Source organism: Diospyros lotus, chromosome 15, assembly GCF_014633365.1.
Source record: "Diospyros lotus cultivar Yz01 chromosome 15, ASM1463336v1, whole genome shotgun sequence".
Lineage (NCBI taxonomy): Eukaryota > Viridiplantae > Streptophyta > Magnoliopsida > Ericales > Ebenaceae > Diospyros > Diospyros lotus.
Window position 1 is genome coordinate 29,873,354 of NC_068352.1, and position 20,685 is coordinate 29,894,038.

At 36.4% G+C, this 20,685-nt stretch overlaps 1 protein-coding gene across 8 annotated transcripts; it reads left to right on the forward strand.

The window, feature by feature from the left end:
• The first annotated feature begins 1,942 nt into the window (after positions 1 to 1,942).
• On the forward strand, positions 1,943 to 19,842 carry LOC127791816 (pentatricopeptide repeat-containing protein At5g65560-like). Of its 8 annotated transcripts, none has more exons than XM_052321919.1 (4): positions 1,943 to 5,049; positions 5,233 to 5,327; positions 15,124 to 16,046; positions 19,329 to 19,842. In XM_052321919.1, the coding sequence occupies exon 1, from the start codon at positions 2,149 to 2,151 to the stop codon at positions 4,906 to 4,908; it is 2,760 nt and encodes a 919-aa protein (XP_052177879.1). In that variant the 5' UTR covers positions 1,943 to 2,148; the 3' UTR covers positions 4,909 to 5,049; positions 5,233 to 5,327; positions 15,124 to 16,046; positions 19,329 to 19,842. The 8 variants fall into 8 exon arrangements, with proteins under 8 accessions (XP_052177879.1, XP_052177875.1, XP_052177877.1 ...); XM_052321915.1 differs by having other exon boundaries at positions 15,537 to 16,046; XM_052321917.1 differs by lacking the exon at positions 15,124 to 16,046 and adding an exon at positions 17,317 to 19,141.
• Positions 19,843 to 20,685: the final 843 nt, after the last annotated feature.

The following is a 20,685-nucleotide window of genomic DNA, read 5'->3' on the forward strand; positions in this document are numbered from 1 at the left end:
GACTTGATATCCGTTAATTTAGGAGTTTCAATCTCACATAAATTTAAATTTTGGATCACAATTACCATATAATTATTTGCCACCAAAACATTAACTACCTAATTAATTATGAAGTGCTTATATTATTTGATTTAAATGAAAAATATTTACACAAATGAGAAGACATTATATTAGTGATGAGAAAACTAAGTGTGTGTTCTCTTTGCTATTTTCAGACTATTTTCAGTTTTTCAAAATGGTGAAAACATATTTATTTTGCTATTTTAAAAAACTTATTTTCAAAAACATTTTTTTTTTTTTTGTAAAGGAAACCCTAAATGCCAAAAAATCGTTTTGGCTGTTTTTAGCCAAAACAAGTGCAAATTTTAAAAAACACGAAAAACGACTGCTTTGAGGCTTGGCTTTCTCTTTTCTCTTCCTCTTTTTATCTTCTCTTCCTTATTTCTTATCTCTTCCTTCTCAAGGCTATAGCGTCAACCGAGCTCGCCACTGCCATCACCGTTATGAGTCATCATCAACTACTATTGCCTATGTAAATCACTAATTTTGTGTCTAATTAGAGGTTTAAGCTTAGATCTATGGAGATTCGACTGTTGGATGTTGGTATATTGGTTGATGGGGATAAGGGTGTCGAGTGATTACACATAATCGTTAGAAAACTACAAGCCACGGTGGCTGGTGACAACTACCAGTGCGTTTACGCTGGTGTTGGGTTTGGCTGAAAATTTAAGATTAGATCTATGGAGATTCGGCGGTTGAATGTTGTTGGTATTTGGGTACATTGGTTGATTGAGATAAATGTGTCAAGTAGTTATCTCTGATCATCAGAAACCACCGACCATAGTGGCCAGTGGCGACTAATAGTGCGTTTTTTAATTTTGACTGAAAATTAAAAATCAAACATATGAAAATCTAGCCATTAATTCAGACTCATTTTTGTGTATGTTAACCCCCTTGGCTTAGTGTTTATAATAGTAGGCTCTGATCGTGAAAATATTCGGTTGGCGGTGGTTGCTGGCGACTGCAGTTGTGGGTGTTTATTGAATAAAACATCATAAAATAATTTTTTTAAAAATTTGAAAGTAAACGTGTTTTCTAATTTTCTATTTTGAAAAATAGTTTTTCAGAATGATAAAAAGAAGGCATTTTAAAAAATCTCAAAATAGACACTTAAAATATAAAATTAAAAATGAATTCAAATCTCAAAACTAAAAATTGAAATATGAAGAGAACACCACAAAATATTTTTACATTTATTCTATAAATTGAAGTGATTTAGCTATTCAAATCAAATGGTGTATAGAGTCATGCTATTTGTACATGAGCAAATTTGACATATGAGTGTAGAGGCCGATAAATGGCAATATATCGCGATTTATTGTTCACCCATTTCTTTTATCTCCTCATCCCTTGTTCTAGCCGACCTTTCACTGTTGACTTTCTCGTTGCCATTTTTTGCCTTGTTGCTGCATCTTCCATCTTGTCACCTCACTTATTGCTGTTGCATAATCCTCCTCGTCCCCGACGATAGTGGGAGACGAAGCTTTGATTTATGGGTCGAGAATTCTTGCTTCAGGCGAGTTTACAAGTGAAACCCATTGGGTTTCATCCATAGAAAATCTGGTGCAGTAACGAGAGGCAAGCTAGTTGATGGAGGATGCAATGGGAGGTGAGGCGGCAATAACGACGAGAAGAATGTGGTGTTGGAGGAGTAAAGAGAGAGAGAAAGAAAGGAGATGAAGATGGCAAAATAGTCATTTAAACTCCTATAAACTTACATGTAAAAATTTTATATGTACGAATAGTATTATTCATGAAAAAATTGTTTAAAGTGAGTAATGTTTGTAGATGAAATAATTGATGAAAATAATCAATTTGGTTTGAGTTTTTAATGGAAGGGACGGGTCCCACCCCGTCGCAGCAAGTTACAACCCTAGCCTTCAGCGGTTGGCCAATTCCCCTCTCCCTGGCTGGCTCGCTCGCAAGCGAAGCCATGATTTTTCTTCGAACACGTAAGTGAAGCCCACAAATTCAGATTACCTCTGTCTCCTGCCGTTGCTGATTGGCAGGCTCCCAGAAGCAACGACCAAGTTCTCATCAATGGCCGCCCCTCTCTCCAGTAACTCGTGACCTCTCTCGGCGCTCGAAATGGTAACGACCCTTAAAAACCTATCTCTTATTCACCTCCGCAGGCACTACCCCCTATTGGCTTGTCACAGATTATCCAAGTTTTCTTCCAAACCCCACTTTTCCCAACAATTTATATCTGCCCACAATTTGGTCTCCCTCGTCTGCGATTTACTTTCTCAGGCTCAATGGAGAAGAAGCTCCGAGCTCGAGCAATTGAGTCAGTGGGTCAAACCTCACCACGTCACTGAGATTATCAATACCCACAAGAGCACTCAGGTGGCCTTGGGTTTTTTTTATTGGGTTTCTAAGAGGCCTTTTTACAAACATAGCGTGGACTGTTTTATGACGATGTTAAATAGGCTCATCTGTGATCGGCACTTCGCGCCCGCGGATAATGTCAGGATTTTGATGATCAAAGCCTGTAAGTCTAAGGAAGAGATTGCTCGTATTATTGATTATCTCAATGAAATTGGCAGTAGAGGTTTGGGGTATAGTTTATATAGTTTTAATACGTTGTTGATTCAATTAGGCAAGTTTCAGATGGTCGATGCAGCTCAGAATGTTTATAAGCAAATGCTGAGCAGTGGGATCAAACCCAGTTTATTGACTTTCAATACAATGATCAATATATTTTGTAAAGAGGGGAAGATTCGGGAGGCTGAGTTGGTTCTAAGTAGAATTTTTCAGTACGATTTTAACCCGGATGTGTTTACATATACATCTTTGATTCTTGGGCATTGCAGAAATGATGACCTAGATGCAGCATTTGGGATTTTTGATAGGATGCTGAAGGAAGGTTGTGATCCAAATTCGGTGACATATTCAACTCTGATAAACGGGCTTTGCAATGCGGACAGGGTAGATGAGGCACTTGGCATGCTTGATGAAATGATTGAGAGAGGCATTAAACCTACAGTGTATACATACACTGTCCCAATTGCTTCGCTATGTGCAAGTGGACGTGTGAAAGAGGCTGTTGACCTTGTGCCCAGCATGAGGAAATGGGGTTGTCCCCCGAATGTGCATACATACACAGCTCTCATTAGCGGGCTGTCTCGATTGGGAAAACTTGAGGTGGCAATGGGATTGTACCACAAGATGTTGAAAGATGGCCTGGTTCCCAATACGGTCACATACAATTCATTAATAAATGAGTTGTGTTCAAGAGGAAGATTCAATGCTGCTCTTAAGATTTTCTATTGGATGGAAAGACAGGGTAGCTTGCTGAACAATGGAACCTGCAATGAAATCATTAAAGGATTTTGCATGGTTCAAAACATTGAGAAAGCGATGGTTCTTTTCAACAAAATGCTCAAACTAGGTCCTTCTCCTACAATTGTAACATACAATACACTCATTAATGGATACCTCAAAAAGGGGTATCTGGAAAATGCTTTGAGGTTATTGGACTTGATGAAGGAGAATGGATGTGAACCTGATGAATGGACATATGCAGAGCTTGTTTCAGGATTTTGCAAACGAGGAAAGCTTAATTTGGCTACCAATCTGTTTGATGAAATGGTGGGGCGAGGTTTGAGTCCAAATGAGTTCAACTATACTGCTCTAATTGATGGGCATTGTAAGGAAGGGAGAGTAGATGATGCCTTGTCATTACTGGAGAGAATGGAGGAAAGTGGGTGCAATATTGAAGTTGAAACGTACAATGCTGTTTTAAATGGTTTGGCCAAAGAGAATAGGTTTTCTGAAGCGAAAGAACTATGTAACAAAATGGCTGAAAAGAATGTGCTTCCAAATGTAATTACCTATACCACTTTGATTGATGGGCTTTGTCGAAATGGAGGGGCACATCTTGCATTCAAAATGTTCCAAGAAATGGATAAAATTGAATGTTTTCCAAATTTATTTACCTACAGTTCACTCATTTATGGGTTATGTCTAGAAGGCAAAGCTGATGATGCAGAAATGCTACTTGATGAGATGGAGAGGAGGGGATTGGTTCCTGATCATGTGACATTCACCTCACTAATTGATGGGTTTGTAATGCTCGGTAGACTGGACCATGCATTTTCACTTCTACGACGCATGAGTGATGTGGGATGTAAGCCAAGCTACCGTACATACATTGTGCTGGTGAAGGGCTTGCAAAAAGAATGCCATTTGCTGGCAGAAAAGGTTGCAGTCCAACACAACACGGCATATGATTGCAGTTCAGTTGACAAGGATACCAGTTCTGAAATGGTAAATAATCTTCTATTAAGAATGTCAGAGTATGGCTGTGAACCTACTATTGATACCTACAATGCCCTGATCACTGGCTTGTCCAGGGAAGGTAGAACTTATGAGGCATGCCATTTAGTTAAGTGCATGGAAGAGAAGGGCATGGGTCCTAATGAAGAGATCTGTTACTCTCTCTTGTGTGCTCACTGCAAGAGTTTAGAAGTGGACCATGCCCTAGAACTTTTTAATTTGGCTGTTGTTAAAGGCTTTGAGCCTAGTTTATCAATTTATAGAGAGCTCATTTGTGCCCTTTGCAAAGCAAGTCGGATTGCAGATGCTCAAGCTTTGTTTGAAAACATGCTTGAGAGACAATGGAACTCCGATGAGATTGTTTGGACTATTTTGCTCGATGGGTTGCTCAAAGAGAGGCAGTTGGATGTCTGTATGAAGTTTCTTCATATTATGGAATCAAAGAATTTGAGTCTTAATTTTCAGACATACGTATTGCTGGCTAGAGAACTGTCAAAAGTAGAAACATCTATTGATACAAATCAGCTGTCTGATAAATTGAGAGCCACAAAGGTATTTTCATGTAGTTGAGGTTGGCCTCTCTGAATCAAGAAGCAAAATGAGGTTTTTCTTCATGAACACGGATGAGGTTGACCTTGGTTATCTGACTATGGTGCAATTTTCCAACCTGTACAGCTGTAATTACTTTGCATCTCTATCCTCCAGTGAATGGTGAGGGCTGATCCTTTTTTTTTTTTTTTTCTTTTCAATTACAATCAGATATTGCCATTGTACCCTTATCTTGTGGGGGAAGGGGGAGGGGGTTTGGCTGGGGCATGGGATTGAAGATTAACTATTCTTTTAAGCTCTTGAAAGGCGTAGCTTTCACATTCTGATGGCTAATCTTTGTTACAGAATTCCTGCCAAAATGTCATGCCAGATTGTTTTAAGTCAAACCTGGAGCATTGTCATGACGACAGCCTACTAGGAGAAGAGGTTGCTTATTTCAGGTAATTTCTAAGTTTTGATGCTTGACTGCCTTGACAATGGTTCATAATTATTGTGTAAAGTTCCTAATTTTTTTTTTACCCCTTGAGAAGCTCTTACTTCTGGGGGGACCCTTCTCTCTATATATTTGCTAAATACTTCTCCCTAGTTTTCTATTGAACATTTTTATAGACTTTTATTTTAAGGCTGCATTATTGAAGCAAATTACAGTGAAGTGGATTCCCCATTAATTGGACTATCCCCTTCTCAATCGTGAGACATCCTGCAGCTAATTAAATGGAAACTGGGATGCTGACAGGAGGACTTTGAAAAATTTTGAGCATGTGTGGAGCCATAAGACATTTTATACATCTCTAGATAATGCATATTTTGATATATATTGGCAAGAGTTGGCATTTATGCAAAAGTAATCAAACTATAGCTCTTAATTTTATGTAAGAATCTGTAGAAGTAAGTTACTTTCAATATTTTTGTAATTGATCTTGGTAAGAAAGTATCCTTGTCTGTACCAGATTCTTTCAATGTGGCAGTGCATATACTTTGTTATGGAGCAGGAGCTCCAATAGATAGAAATTCGGCAGGCCAAAGTTGTATTCTGCACTCTCTATTGAATTGTCTGAAAAGGCTTGTTATGTAACATCAGTTTGAATACCAGATAGGGCTCATTTGGTTTGCGGACAAGATATCACGAGATAAGCAATCAAGGGCTGATTGCTTATCCTTGGGATTTTTAGTCTTGGACTTCAAGTATTTGGTTAGTAGGACTACACTATAGGATATCCTATATTTAATCCTATCTTCTATTTGGTTCATGCAAGGATAGACACAGGATAATGTAAAACTGACCAAAATACCCCTGTTACAATGCCCTAGTTCACGCGTTAATCAGCTTTTATACTTGGGGGGAAAGACAGTCATTTTTCCCATCTATCCTACCTGCTGGACAATGAATCCCAACCTCCCCCTCCCGTGGGGGGATTAAGTTATCCCCCGTCCGTGGAATTTGAACTCCCATCCAATTTATTATCCCACGTGCATACAAACAAACCAAACACGGGAAAATTTTTATTTGCCAATTTATCCTATCCTATCCCGCAAACCAAATGAACCCAGTGGTTTATGGGTATGTCTTAGTAGTTTAACTCTTCAACTCTCGATCTTAAGACTTGTTAACTCAGTGAAGCTGGCCATGATCACACAAGAACTCACATGAATGCTGAGAATGAATCTTGAAGCCCTAAACATTGAGAATGAGTCTCAAAACCTTAAACACTGAGAACAAACCTCAAAATTCTAAACACTGAGAATGAATCTCAAATTGACAACAACTCTCAGATCCTTATATCAATCAACTCAATAATCAGTCCAAGGTTGCCTTCTAAATGCAATAAGAGATGTATATATGGTGCACCAACAAACCTTTCTTGGAAGAAGGAAATAATTAAAATTAAGAAAATGAGAGACTAATTAGAAAATCAAATAAAATTATCAATCTACCATCTCTTATTTTATGCCCAGATTTTTCTAAAATTAAGAGTAGACTCCCCTAAAAATCCCAAATTCCTGGATTAGGTCCTCCATCAATTCGCCATTTAAAAATTCTGGATGTAAGATTTCAAAATCAGAAAAGCCTGTCATGTACCAGCTATGCAGGGAGGTACCTTAATTAGAGAAGCTATAGAGAATGGGTAATTTTACTAAGGAAGTTACAGCATTGGGAGGTTGTACCCTGTTAGTTACAGCTGTAAGGACTTGTACTTAGTTAAATAGCCTAATTGCTTGTAATTCCCAGAACTTGCAGGCCGTTAGCCGCACATGGGTGGTTGGATCAGCAGATATATAAGCTGTCCGCACCTGGAAGAATGTATGAAATACCAGAATTCTGATATTTTCTAAATCTCTCTCCCTTCTCTCTTACCCCTCCCTTCTCTGTTCTTCTAATTCTCCCTAAAGTTCTCTAATTCTCCCTCTTTCTTCTAACAATCTCACCGGATTCTGGTGAGAGAACTGGTCAGATCCTCTGGGAGGTGACAAAGCCACAAAAAAAAAAAAAGATTTAAAATCAACTGTAATAAACCAAGTTGCATCAATTGGGATGACTTTTCCATCTGACTACAAACCTTGGAAGCTTATGTGAGATGAACCGGTAATTTCATAATTGAGCATAACTTTAATGATATCATGGTGCTAGAAAGAGGCAAAAATCTAGGACCTTGTTGACTTGCAAGAACGCTAATAGGCAAGAAAGGAAGCTCTAATTTACCTCTGTAAGGTGAGAAATCCTTCACATGGAAAACATGACTACTATTCTTGTCTTAAGGTAACTGAAGCAAATATGCATTATGTCCAGTGTTCTTAGGATGGAGAATGATCCACTAGCTCAAGCATGTAGTGTTTTAAAGGAATGTTTATGGTCTTGTTTAGCAGATGTTTAGGGCTCCATGTGACCCTTTTTTGTGACGATGATAATTGACAACAAAGGACAGAAGGGCAATTGGTAGAAAAGTCTTTATGTTCCTAAGAGTGTGTTTCCTAGAGGCCGAGTGTTATTGACACTGGTATTTGTTGGGGCTGACTCAAAGGACCTAGATTGAAGAGAATGAGGACTCTGAGATGATACTCTTCGAGCACATGACATCCTAGCATTTTCTCCATCTCTAAGTCTAATGCCTTATTAGGTGCTCTCTAAGTTCTCAAGGGAATGCAACAAAATACCTCTTAATATTTAACCTCAGTAATGAGCCTATTGATTAGAAGGCAAGGATCTTCATCATGATCACACCTAAGAATAAGCTCCTCAAATCAGGCTAGGCAGTCTGCCACATTAGAACTCAATTGTGTTAGTTTACAGTTGGTTAACTGACTCTCGTGAAAAGCAGGTTGGTGCTTCTCCTTAAGCCTTTGCTTCATGATTCCTAATTGGATGATGGTAGGTTCTCATATGCACTTGAGGTTGTGTTGAACAATTTATGATATTTGTTTGGGGCTCCAATTAAATTCATTTTAGGGAAAATGAACTTGCTCGCTATCAGCCATGCCTTACCAATCAAGGTCATTATGAGTAGCATCTAACTAGTCTTAAAAAACATTATGTTCTGACTTTCCATCCTACTTTGGGACATCAACCTTAATACTCCTAGTAATTTCTATGTTGCCCCATTGTTGTTGTACCCATATTTATGTGGTTTGTGGAATGCAGTAAGGGGGGCTTGGCACACCACTTTGCCAGCATGTGTTACTATAACATTTCATACAAAAGTTACCAAATTTAAAAATGATTATTAACTTTATATTTGAAATTTAAATTGTACTGGATTTATATTTTTTAAATTACAAAAGTTATATATATTATGATCTAAATCATAGATCAGAATACATATTGTATTGGATATGTATTTTTTTAAATTACAAAAGTTATATATGTGATGGCCCGCCTCCCGGAGCCCCCGCTAGCATAGAGAATTTGTGAGAAAGTCATCACAAATAATGGTGTAGAAGCAGCCTGAACAAGAACACCCAACCTCGAATTACAAGTTCACATATGGGTACAAGATAACTCAACAAAACACATAATTCTTCGTTCCCGTTGCCAACATATGCAACCATTCAAGATAAAAGATACACAAGAGTTAGGCTTCCACTTATTACAACATATCAGGACATGATCACAAAATATATACAAGTCTCCAAAATACAAGAGTCCAACCAGAACTAGACACAGAAACAAAAGACTCCCAAGACTTGGTATTTAGGCGAGCTCTGTATACATCTATCCCACGAACCTAGCCTCGCTGGACTCACCTTCAGCTTTAGTTTTGCCTTTTCCTGGAATGATGCAAAGTAAGAGAATGAACCACAAGGCCCAACAAGTATAACAACGAAGAAAAAAATGGAGGACATGATACAACAATGAATAAATTACCACAAATCTATCAAGGGTAAACCCACGGAGAATAGGAGAATCGAGCCTAACGAATCATGTCCATGGCATGCACTTAGGACCCAAAGGAAAAGAATATGCATGCATACATTCCAATCTCATTAAACTTTCACAAATAATAATAACGGACACTTGAGGCCAGACAACTCAACTCCCAATGTTATACACATGAATACATACAACTCTCGAGGCTAGTCAGCTCCACCCAAGGTCATAACCATATCATATGTGACGAGGTCATTGGGGCCTTGATGGCTCCACTCTAAGGGCTAGGTTCGTGAATACATACTACCCTTGAGGCCAATCAGCTCCACCCAATACCATGTCTCACATACATATAATACATAATTGTCATGACCCTAGGATTTAGCTAGGGTTTTAGAAGGAATTGGAAGGAATTTGGGGAAGAAATGAAGGGGGAGATTGAACAGAATTGGGGAGAAAGTTAAGAGAAATGAGAGGGAGAATGGAGAGAAATTTAGAGAGGAAAATGAGAGTTTCATTAATCAATTCAAACATATCCCTCTCCTCTTACAATTGGCCTTTTTATAGGCATAGCTAGATGTTTAACTAATTTCTAACAATATCCTAACAGCACCCATGTGCTTCTAACAATATGTAAAATATCCCTAACTAATTATTATACCCTATTACAATAATGCCCCTTTATTACTCCTAAGGTCATGACAATAATGTATGAAAACATGCACAATTATTCTCCAAGAACATTTTACCAAGAGGTGGCATATACAATACCCAAAAAGATTAATTGAGCAACACTTCAGAAAATTCCAGATTCTAGACCGATATTAAGGAGACTGTTTTGGGCTCAATTCACAACCAAAAATTTCAATTCTTATACCGAAATGAAGCCTATGATGTCTAATTTACAGAGCAACAAATGGTTTACAATTTGGATATAACCACAGAGAGTTATACCTCAAAAATCGGAACAAGGCAGACTGCGTGCTACAGTAAATTCCAGAATTCCTGGCAGAGTTTAATAAGGTTGCTACGGTTTCAAATCTAAGCCAAATAAATTGAACCATATATCAAAATGAAGCCCATGAAGTCTAGTTTCAGATACAAAAAATGGATCGCAGTTTGGATATATGTACAGAAAGTTATACACAAAAGAATACAACGACGTCAAATCTGGAAAACAGAGTTCCAGCAGCAACAATACCGAAATTGAGAGAACAACTTTCTGAAATTGCAGAAAAATTAAGGATCTTGCCACCAAACAGCAAGAAAGAGATAAGAATTTTCATTTGAAAGGAGAAGAGGAAACAAATCTCACGAGAATGCAAAAACTTGCCAAGGGAAGAGATCTTATAACAACTTGTATCATATGAGATATAGAATGAGAGGAACTTGCCTTAAGCCGATTTTAGACAGTTAATCCCAACGAGCTAGCTTCTAGGACCACAACTCCAGCTTTCTTTAGCGCCAAATTCAAGGAGAAGAAGAAGAAGAAGAAGAAGAAGAAGAAGAAGAAGAAGAAGAAACAAGAAACAATAAGTCAAGGGAAGAATGGGAGAAGAGAAAGAAGAAATGGTAACCTATTCTCTAAGGTTATATATATATACCCTCCATCTTTCCCACTTTGCCCATATACAAGTGAAGAAATGCCACACACATCCCCTTTTTAATTCATTTAAATAAATATAAATCTTATATATAATCTCACATAAAATCATACTTTGACTCTTCCACAATTCTCCTTCATATCAAAATTTTCACAACACATTAAATGGCTCAAACTTCTAAATCATATAGTATCGAAAAATAATGCACATAAAAACAATACCAAAATAATCTAGATCCATTAACGGGTCGTTACAATATATATATATATATATATTGTTGGGCCTACCTGCCTTTGGAAGCCCAGTTGAAACCCCACTCTCAACAAAAAAGAAACCCATCCCATGTTCTCAGCAAAAAAAAGAAAGCCAGCCCACTCTCTCACTTATTTCTCTTTGTGCCGCAACATTAAACATTTAGCTGGTGTTCTCCTCGTATTTCAGTTCTCAATTTTGAGTTTTGAATTCATTTTCAATTTTGTATTTTAAGTGTTTGTTTTGAGATTACTAAAAATGTGCTCCTTTTGTCATTCTGAAAAACTGTTTCTCAAAATAAAAAATTAGAAAATGCGTTTAATTTGGAATTTTGAAAAAAAAATATTTATAATATTTTATTCAATGAATTTGATTATTCAGTAAATTAGAATAGTTTAATGCTAGTATATTATGAAATAATATATATATATATTGAAGTTGGTGAATCTTGCAATATTTTTTTTCTCGTTACAAAAATAAAATACAAACAAAAAATAAACTAACTTTGGTAAAAAATAAAAAATATAGAAATAAAAATTAAAGATAAGTTCAATGAGAATGAGAAAATGTGATTGTTCATAATAAATAAAATTACATCAAACAATTTAATAGTAAGTGGACTACGATTACAAGTTTAAATAGTCATGACATAAATAAATATAGTTTGGACACTAAACAATAAAATAAATCCACGTAATCATGTACGACTCATTGAGTAGTCATTCCACATTTGTGTAGCAATTTGATCCCCGACTTGTCCCATTTGAGCTGTTTGACTAGCATCAAGATATATGACTTCTTGATTTTGACTCGACTTCAGCATATCTTAAAATACCATATTCTTTGATGAATACTCAACAAACAACTTATCCAAAGTGTGCTCATGGTGAATAAAGTTATGTATTGCGTAACATGCAAGAGGGATTTGTCTTTGCCTACTAAGTGGATAATTGGTAATTAATTTCAAAATAGGAAATCTTGCCTTTAAAACTCCAATACAACGTTCAATAATGTTACGGCATGAGGAGTGTCTATAGTTGAATAGTTCTTCATTTCCATGTGGTTTTTCTCGTCCAACATAATCACGTAGATGATATCTTTGACCTCGATAAGGGGCAAGAAAACCAAGCATGTTTGGATAGCCAGAACCAACAAGGTAAAATTGATCTGCAAAAAAACTATGACTTAAAGACTGTAATACTATAAAATTATTTGACAAATCATTTGAAGTATTAGAATATACCTCCACGTGGCATTGGAAAGTTGTTTGAGGTTCTTGTGATTGCGTCAATGAATACTCGTGAATCATTAGTAGTACCTTCCCATCCAAAATACACAAATGTGAACTTCATATCAAAATTACACATCAACATCACATTTTGTGTTATATTAGTTTTCCTTCCATGAAAAGATGTTTGTCTCGATGAAGGGGCTCAAGTTGCAACATGTGTTCCATCTATTGCTCCTATACAATCCTTAAAGTAAGAATATTTGTGCAAAATCTACTCATGTACAACATTTTGATGTGTTGGATAGATTATCTCTATGCCAAATGAGCAAACAGGCCGTAAAACTTGTTTAAACCATTTGTGTATCGTGTTCTTGGAATGCTGAAACCTATCACCAATAATACTGTATCGTGTAGTGTGCCCTACAATCATAAAAACATAGCAACACCCTCCTCAACACACATTTATGTTTCAAAGTATCACAAAAATTCATGAACACATGTTTTTGCATACGAAAATTACGATAGCACACGTCTGGATGTCCATTCAAAATTTCTAGCATGTACATTTTCCCGGTAAGCAATGATGTTCTACAAGGTATCCTGTCGATGACACTTCTTTTGTTGGCAACAAAACAATTATGCATCATTAAATCCCCAAAATTCGCATCAAAATCATTCATAAATAAAAACTCATCATCACTGGAATCTTTGTCAGTTGAATCATCGGTACTCACATTACCAACCACATTTGATTCAGTAGACATCCTGTGCACAAATATATTCATAATCATCATCAGAAGCCATATCAATCATCATTTATTATAATCAACGTAAAGAAATAAATAGTAAACTCCAACCCATTGATTAAAATAAAACAAGCATTCAATTCTAGAGAAATTTAACATCAAACTATGAAATTAAAACAATACTTCAAGCTAATGTAAGAAAACACAGTATTTCGAGCTACGACATCACAAATGAAACGAACACGTTACAAGAAAATATGCAATCCAACCAACCAAATCAAAGAAGTTCCAAGATAGGTTCTTTCCTAGTTTCTGACATCTTCACAAATGACACCCTGAAATCTAGATCCTTAAAAGCCTTTATCGCTTTCATATAAACCTCATTAGACACCCCTCCAAATTGTTTAAGATGTCCAAGCAAACCACATTTGAATAAGGATCTGGACTAGTAGCTTCACTATCTAATTGATTACATGATTTTCCTTGGATTTTTGCAAGCTTTTCTTTCAAGTAAAGTGTCATAAGTTCAGTTTCTTCATTTCCTCATACTAACTGCAGATGACCACTGCGTTAATGCAAGTCTCATGTTTATCACCTTTATTGATCTTAGGTTCCTTATGTCGGCGTTTGCCAAATGTACCAATTTCTTCACGCCAATGAGTATTTGTAACTTCATCAACTTCATCATCATTTTTCACATGTACATGAACTCCCCTATTCAAAAAATCATCCTCTAGCTACCTTTCTTCCTCTAATGTTGGAGGAAGTTGAGTGGAAACATTGCCTAATCCTCCAGTAGTTGTAGTTTCGCTAAACATCCTTCCTTCTTGAATGTTTTGTACCCGGACTTGTTAATCTACAATAGTAAAAATAAGCCACATAATCATATTGTATAGTAGAAAAGGGTAAAATGATATGATAAAAAAATAATGGTGAAAATATTCTTTAATAAAGATATATACCGTATAAAAGTTTTACCAAACTTCCTCTGCAACATTAACTTGGTTGGTATTTGGATCCCATGTAACACCTATATGTTCTAAAAGTTCAATGAACAAACGATGCACCTTATGTAAGCAGTTTCACTTCCCCTTTAATCTATCTATGCCATAATCCGATTTTGTGACAACAATCATGGTTTGATTGATCTTGCCCCATTCGTCTTTCGTGAATGTAGAACATTGCAATATCCCTGATTTCACATTCTTGTAAAGAATTTTGATAAAAGCGTGTTTGTTCTTATCGGACCACAACATTAGTTCCTTAGTCTTACCTCTGTGACCACCCATGTTCTATATTGAAGATAATTAAAAGTATCAAGACATATATAAGTCCTGCACTACATGTACTACAGACATCAATAAAACTAAGTATATCCCCCAACTTCAATATAGATAAAGAAAACAATGGTTGTAGGGCGTAATAAACACAAAAGTAATGAGTAAAAAATAATGCCATTTGGCTCTTGACAAAGTAAAATTCAACAAAACTATACATAACAATCCAAGTAACCAATATATAATACAAAACACAAATGCCAACCACAATGAATTTGCCAGCCCTTTCACCTTCTACTTTTAGATGCAGATATTAAAAAACATATCTGATAAAATTTGACACAGAGAATTGCCCAACAGAGTATTCTAATTATGAATATCATGTCAAGTTCTGCTTAAGAACTATATATATATATAAATACATAAATAAATCAAATTAGAAGTTAGAACATCATACATACATATTATATATATATATATATATATTAGAATGCTTGAGCACTTCATCAATATGCTAGTAAATGACTAGCCAGATATTGGGCCAATCACATCCTTGAAGATGAGTTTCAAAAGATTCTTCATATTTGTGCAACCTTCTGCGGAATGACTATCACAAAGCAAGGATTTGCTAATATATATATTATATATATATATGTTTTTTTTCTTGATTATGGATTCTCTCTCTCTCTCTCTCTCTCTCTCTCTTTCAATTTAAATGTATTAAATTATTTGCTAAAACTGGGTAATTTTCCTCCCTGGACAGCCACAACTGCTGCCAGCAGCGGTCGCCGACGACCACTGCTGGTTGGAGATTACCACGATCGGAGTCTACCATTAGAAATGCCAAGCCAAGGGAGTTAACATACACAAAAATAGGCCAGATTTAACGGCTGGATTTTCATAGATCTAATTTTTAATTTTTGGCCAGAACTGAAAAATGCATTGGCAGTTGCCATCGGCCACCCTGGCCGGTGGTTTCCAACAATCAGAGACAATCACCTGACACCCTTATCCCCATCGACTAATATACCCAAAAACTAGCAATATCCAACGGTTGAATCTCCATAGATCTAAGCTTAAATCTCTAGCCAGACACAAACCGTATGTACATATGTATATATCATGGATTTGTACTGAAAATTATTGCTGATTAGACAAAGACTTACCTCTTTGTAGATCGGGGCCACTTTTGCGGTGAAAATACAGTTGGATCCAAGATCAGACGGTTGGATTTTGCAAAATCAGTGATTTATAGGGGTGTTCGTGAGAGAGAATGAAAGGTTGCTGCCATGGAGTCTGATTGCAAGATGGACGCTGATTTGGAGAGGAGTCTGGTTGCGAGATGGATGCCCATTTTCTTGATTTTCAGTTTTTGTGAGTGTTTTGGCTGAAAATACTCAAAACAACAAAAAGTTGTTTTGAGTTTTCTTTATAAATTTTTTTCTTGTTTTCGAAAATGCATTTTTGAAAATATAAAAATACATACATTTTCAATATTTTGAAAAACTGAAAACTCAAAACAGAAAAGAGAACAGAAGGGTTTGAGAGAGAGTACAAGCAGCAGCAATAATGGACCCCATGGCAACCCCCATCAGTGATGGCAGAGCAGAGAAGCATCACCGAGAAGCTCCACAACCCAAGCCAGTTCAGGATGCCAATGTACCACATTCCAGTGTGCACAAACTGGTAAGTGGTTCCCCCGGGGGGAGGGGGGGAGGGGGGAGGGAGAACCTGGTAACTATGTCATATACCTATAATGGAGTTGAATGCCATTAGTACCTGTATTAAGAACTAAACCTGCCATCATCACAAGGAATAGTGTGTCCATTAAAGATTTAATATCAACAAGTTTTGTTGTGTCAATTGTAACTAACCAAGGTGCAGGCCTTGAGGACCATAGAGATAACAAAGACTGGAAAGCACAACCTACTTCTTGTTCCGTAATCTGTACTTATGTCAAACTTTTCATGTTATCTTGATACTCATATCAGAAAGAAGTAGACCTAGTTCCCTTGTTACCATAACTCCAAATAGCTCTTCTGGGAACATTTTTATTCTGGCTTTATAATTTGAGAAAAAATGTTGAACACGGAAGTTCTTTCAATTTGTGAGATTTGGTTATCAAATTGCATATTATAGATGGCAATCCAGTTGCACGACTTATAACTGGCTAGTCATCTTTCAGTTTGTGGGCATTTTTATTCTGCCTTTTTTGCCTGGAAGAAGGCTGTATTGGGTTGTTTGTTTTAGGTCAACTGAGAGCAGCCATCTTTCTTCAAATGATGGAAGGTTTCATATTCTCCTGCAAACACCCTTATCAACAAAGAACCCTATGTAATACTTTCCTTTTATGAGAAAAATATATTTTATTTTTAATGAGTGCAGCAAATTCTGTGCATATAAGATTGTTGAAAACAAGGTAGTTATTGATTTTTGTGACTTCCAAACTTCAAGTTAGTCATCTTGTGAAACTTCAGTGTTTGTTAATGAAATTCACATTAAAAAGGGGTTGGTAAATCTAGCTAGGTTATTGCTGATCTTTTCTGGATAAATTAGTTTTTAAGCTCTTGAGATGAGAGAGAAGCAAGCAAGAGAAAATATTTATTTTTCTTGTGCTAGAGTAGTCTAGACACATTCCATGTCTGTCATTGCATGGTTTTACAAGAATTATGCAATAAATTCTCTTCTATCTTATGGTGCTATCAAATATAATTATCCCCAAATTCTCAACCAGATCATCTTAGTCGTCCAAAATTTATTTGAATCCATTGAAGATTTACATGTTTCATATATACCCAAGAAGAATAAAGAGCGTGCAAATAAACCTCTTGCTAATTGATTTAGATAGAAACTTTTTGTAGACATTTATATGGTGATGTACTTGGACTGTGATTTAGCTGCGAAAATGTAGGGGTTTAAATTGCAAGAAGTTGACTTTCTTGATTAGTTTTGGCAGGATGCAATCATGCAATTAGGCAGCTTGGATGTTGCCAGCATGTATTAATTGACTTCTAAGGAGGATTTAAGCTATACTTTATTATATTTTAGTAAACACCAATATTGATTTATGCTGTGCATTCTTCATTGATTTTTCATTCTTTTATACTTTTTCTCCTGGCATAATATTTGCCCGTTGTATTAACTTGATCCCATAATGACAACATTGTAATGATTTTGGTGTGTTACACATGATTTACCTTTACATTTCCCTGGAATACCTCTTGGATGCAACCTTGTAGTAGACACAATATTTAGTTATATGTGGTTTCTCATGAGACCCTAATTATAAGAGTTAACGATTTTGATACATATGGCTTGCATACAAAATTGAATGAATAATTATCACCATCCAATCAATGTGGTGAATGTGTTGCTCCTGGATGCCAATTCATTAACACTTGGAAGTTCGTACTCTCATGATTACCTGGTTCAAATGCTGTGAAGTTTTGTAAAATCTCCGGCCTGCATCTATTGCTTTTGAGGTTTAATTGAGACAAGGAATGAGGAATGCTGATGGACATTACAATTACACTGTATGTTCGGGAGATGGGCGATATTTAGCAACTGATGGACATTACAGTTAGGAGATGACAGATATTCAGCAATTGGTACAAGATCTACTGCTCAAAGTTATCCCTAGACTAAAGCTGGGATCATTTTCTTTCCGGCAGAAGCTACAGAAACCGTACTGCTGTAACATAATGCCTGTTCAGCACTTAGCAGCAATTTTTTGAAATAACAAATCCCTTATTTGTTATTCTAACTCTGTACTTATAAGCCGCCTTCATCCAATGAAATACTGTTTTAAGCATGTTGCAATTTATTTTCTTCTGTCTTCTTCCTGTAGTCAGTATTATTTTTACGCTGAGAATCACCTGTGCAGCATTCATTTTATCATCTTAAATCGATGTCTTCCTCTGCTTAAACTTTAAATTTGAAATTCTTTTGAGGAGTTTGTTGACCGATCTCCCTGTTTGTTACTATTTTTTCTCTGTATTTGCATATGACCAAAAAGTCCCAAAAAAGAAAACAGAGATATTGGTTAACAAACAATGATAATGCCTTGCCGCTTTGTTCTTTTTCATTTCTCTTCCCGAAAACCATGCCTCAGCATGGGTCATAGAAAGCTCTACTAGCTACTGGGAAGCTTGACATTAGGGGCATAGAGATGTGTTCGGTATAATTTTTAGGCACTTCTAATTTAGTCATGTATTGAAGAACAACTGTGTATTGTTAGTCCAAATCACTGTTGCAGTCTAATTTAGTCAACACATAAGCACTTCATTTTAGTGGGATAAGGCCCGTGGTGTTGTCCATCTGTAATCCCTGTCTAATCATTTATCTATCTGTACCTTAGAATTAGATCACCAAAATCTCTTCACAGGAGATTGCGCTTTGGCTTGCTCTGGAGGAGGAATATGGTCATTTTCCTGGACTCTCTCTCTTTTTTTTCTCTCCAAGCATACTTCAAATATATATTCCTTCCTACCCTTTGTCTTTTCTGCATGCTCTCATCTGTCCTGTCTGAACTTCACTGGAAGAGCATGAAAGTGAAAACAGATAAAAGAAATGATATCCTCTCCATAAGCCAACAAAAGAGGTTCCATCTTCTACAAAGCCTAGGGAGACTTTAAGATCTCATCTAACCCATCATTATTCCCTTCAACATGCCCTTCCAAATGCTACTCTCCGCAACATTTGGATTTCTCCCTCAACTCTTTGCTATCTCAAAAAGCCCTTTTGCCTTCGCATACACCAAATCAATCACCACCCTCAGCTAGGTAGATTGCTTTAACAACTTTTCTTCTTGGACTTTGTTACAGTCGGCGATCTCGCTTCCTGTTACGTCGTCCAGAACCAGTTGTTACAAGCTTGGCATTCTTCTCCTATATATGCACTTTTACTTGCGCATCTATTTCATCTTCCCTGCAATTGAAGGCTCTCTCTGTGTTTGAAATGGGGAGCCAGAGTTCTGACTCCTCCTTGGCAGGTTCCTCCATAGCTCTGCTGCAAGAACGGTTCAAGAAGCTTGAAAGAGTGAGGGAGAAGAGGGAGGAGCAGGAGCTTCTGAAGCTGGTGTCAGGGCCTGAACCGGCGGCAGCTCCTCCGGCTGTGGCGCTGCTCCTTCCACTCTCACCTCCCCCTCAGGATGGCCTCTCCCTGGGTCTGAAGCTGAACTCGCCCGGAAAGCAGCCGGCGGCCGATTGCAGGGCCATCAAAAGCAGAGCATCCAGAAATATATGGTCCAGTGGCTCAACAGCCATGAACAGCATCTCAGCCAGAAACGAAAATTCTGAAGTTGACACTTCTCTTCATCTGTAGATCACTTCTTGTTCTGCTCCTGTACTTAGTTTTCTTTTTTATTCTTCTAGCTTTTCTCCAAAGCAATGCTGCTGTGACACTTGCAAGGAAGGTGAGGAGGAGGAGTCATGTTGTAAGATGTGTTGCTTCATATAATCACATATGTTCAATGATTGCAGCATAGCCCTTCTGTGAATTAAGGCTTCGTTTGTTTTCATCATCTCCCCAAATTTTTCTGGTGTTCTTGCAATTGTAATGTGTAAGCTAAGGCCTTGTTTGGAGCTAGCTCAAAGGAGAGAGACAATGTAATAAGTAAATTTTTCATTCTCTTTTTATTTGATCTTGTTCTATAATAAAAGGAGAAAGCGACTTTTCTGAAGGAAAGAGAGAAAAGTAGGGTAAAGTGTTTCTATTATGATTGGAAAAAAAAGCCTAAAATTTGGCATAAATTTTAAATTAATTTTGTTTATAATGTGAGACACTCAAGATGTTTCTTTATTATAATTAGTTTTTAGCTCAAATTTATTTTACTATCTTTAAAATTCATGGTCCATTTATTTTACAAATTTGTCGTGAGTTAAAATTTGAACCTAGTCTTATGAATATGTACAATCTATTTAACATTCTTGCATGGAGACAGAATAGAATATACGATCTTGTAATATTTTAAACTCGTGAACACGTGTAGTTGATAATTTACATTATCCGGTTAAATTAAATTTTAAATTTTATTAAATCACGATCAACATTATAATTTTTGTTTTATGTGTTTTGTTGGGTTGCTACAAAATTTAACATAATTTTTTCAATGGAATATAATTAAAATGAAAAAAAAAGGTCATCATAGTAATTTTGATACAATATAAAATTTAAATGAATTTAAAAAATGGGTCAAAGTTTGACATGTTTTTGGTTATTTAATTTAATCTAAAATTTGAACTGGAAATCAATTTCTCTTATTTTTCCAATTGATGAAACTTTGTTTTATTCTGATTATTTTTTTAATAGATTTTTGTTTTTGTAT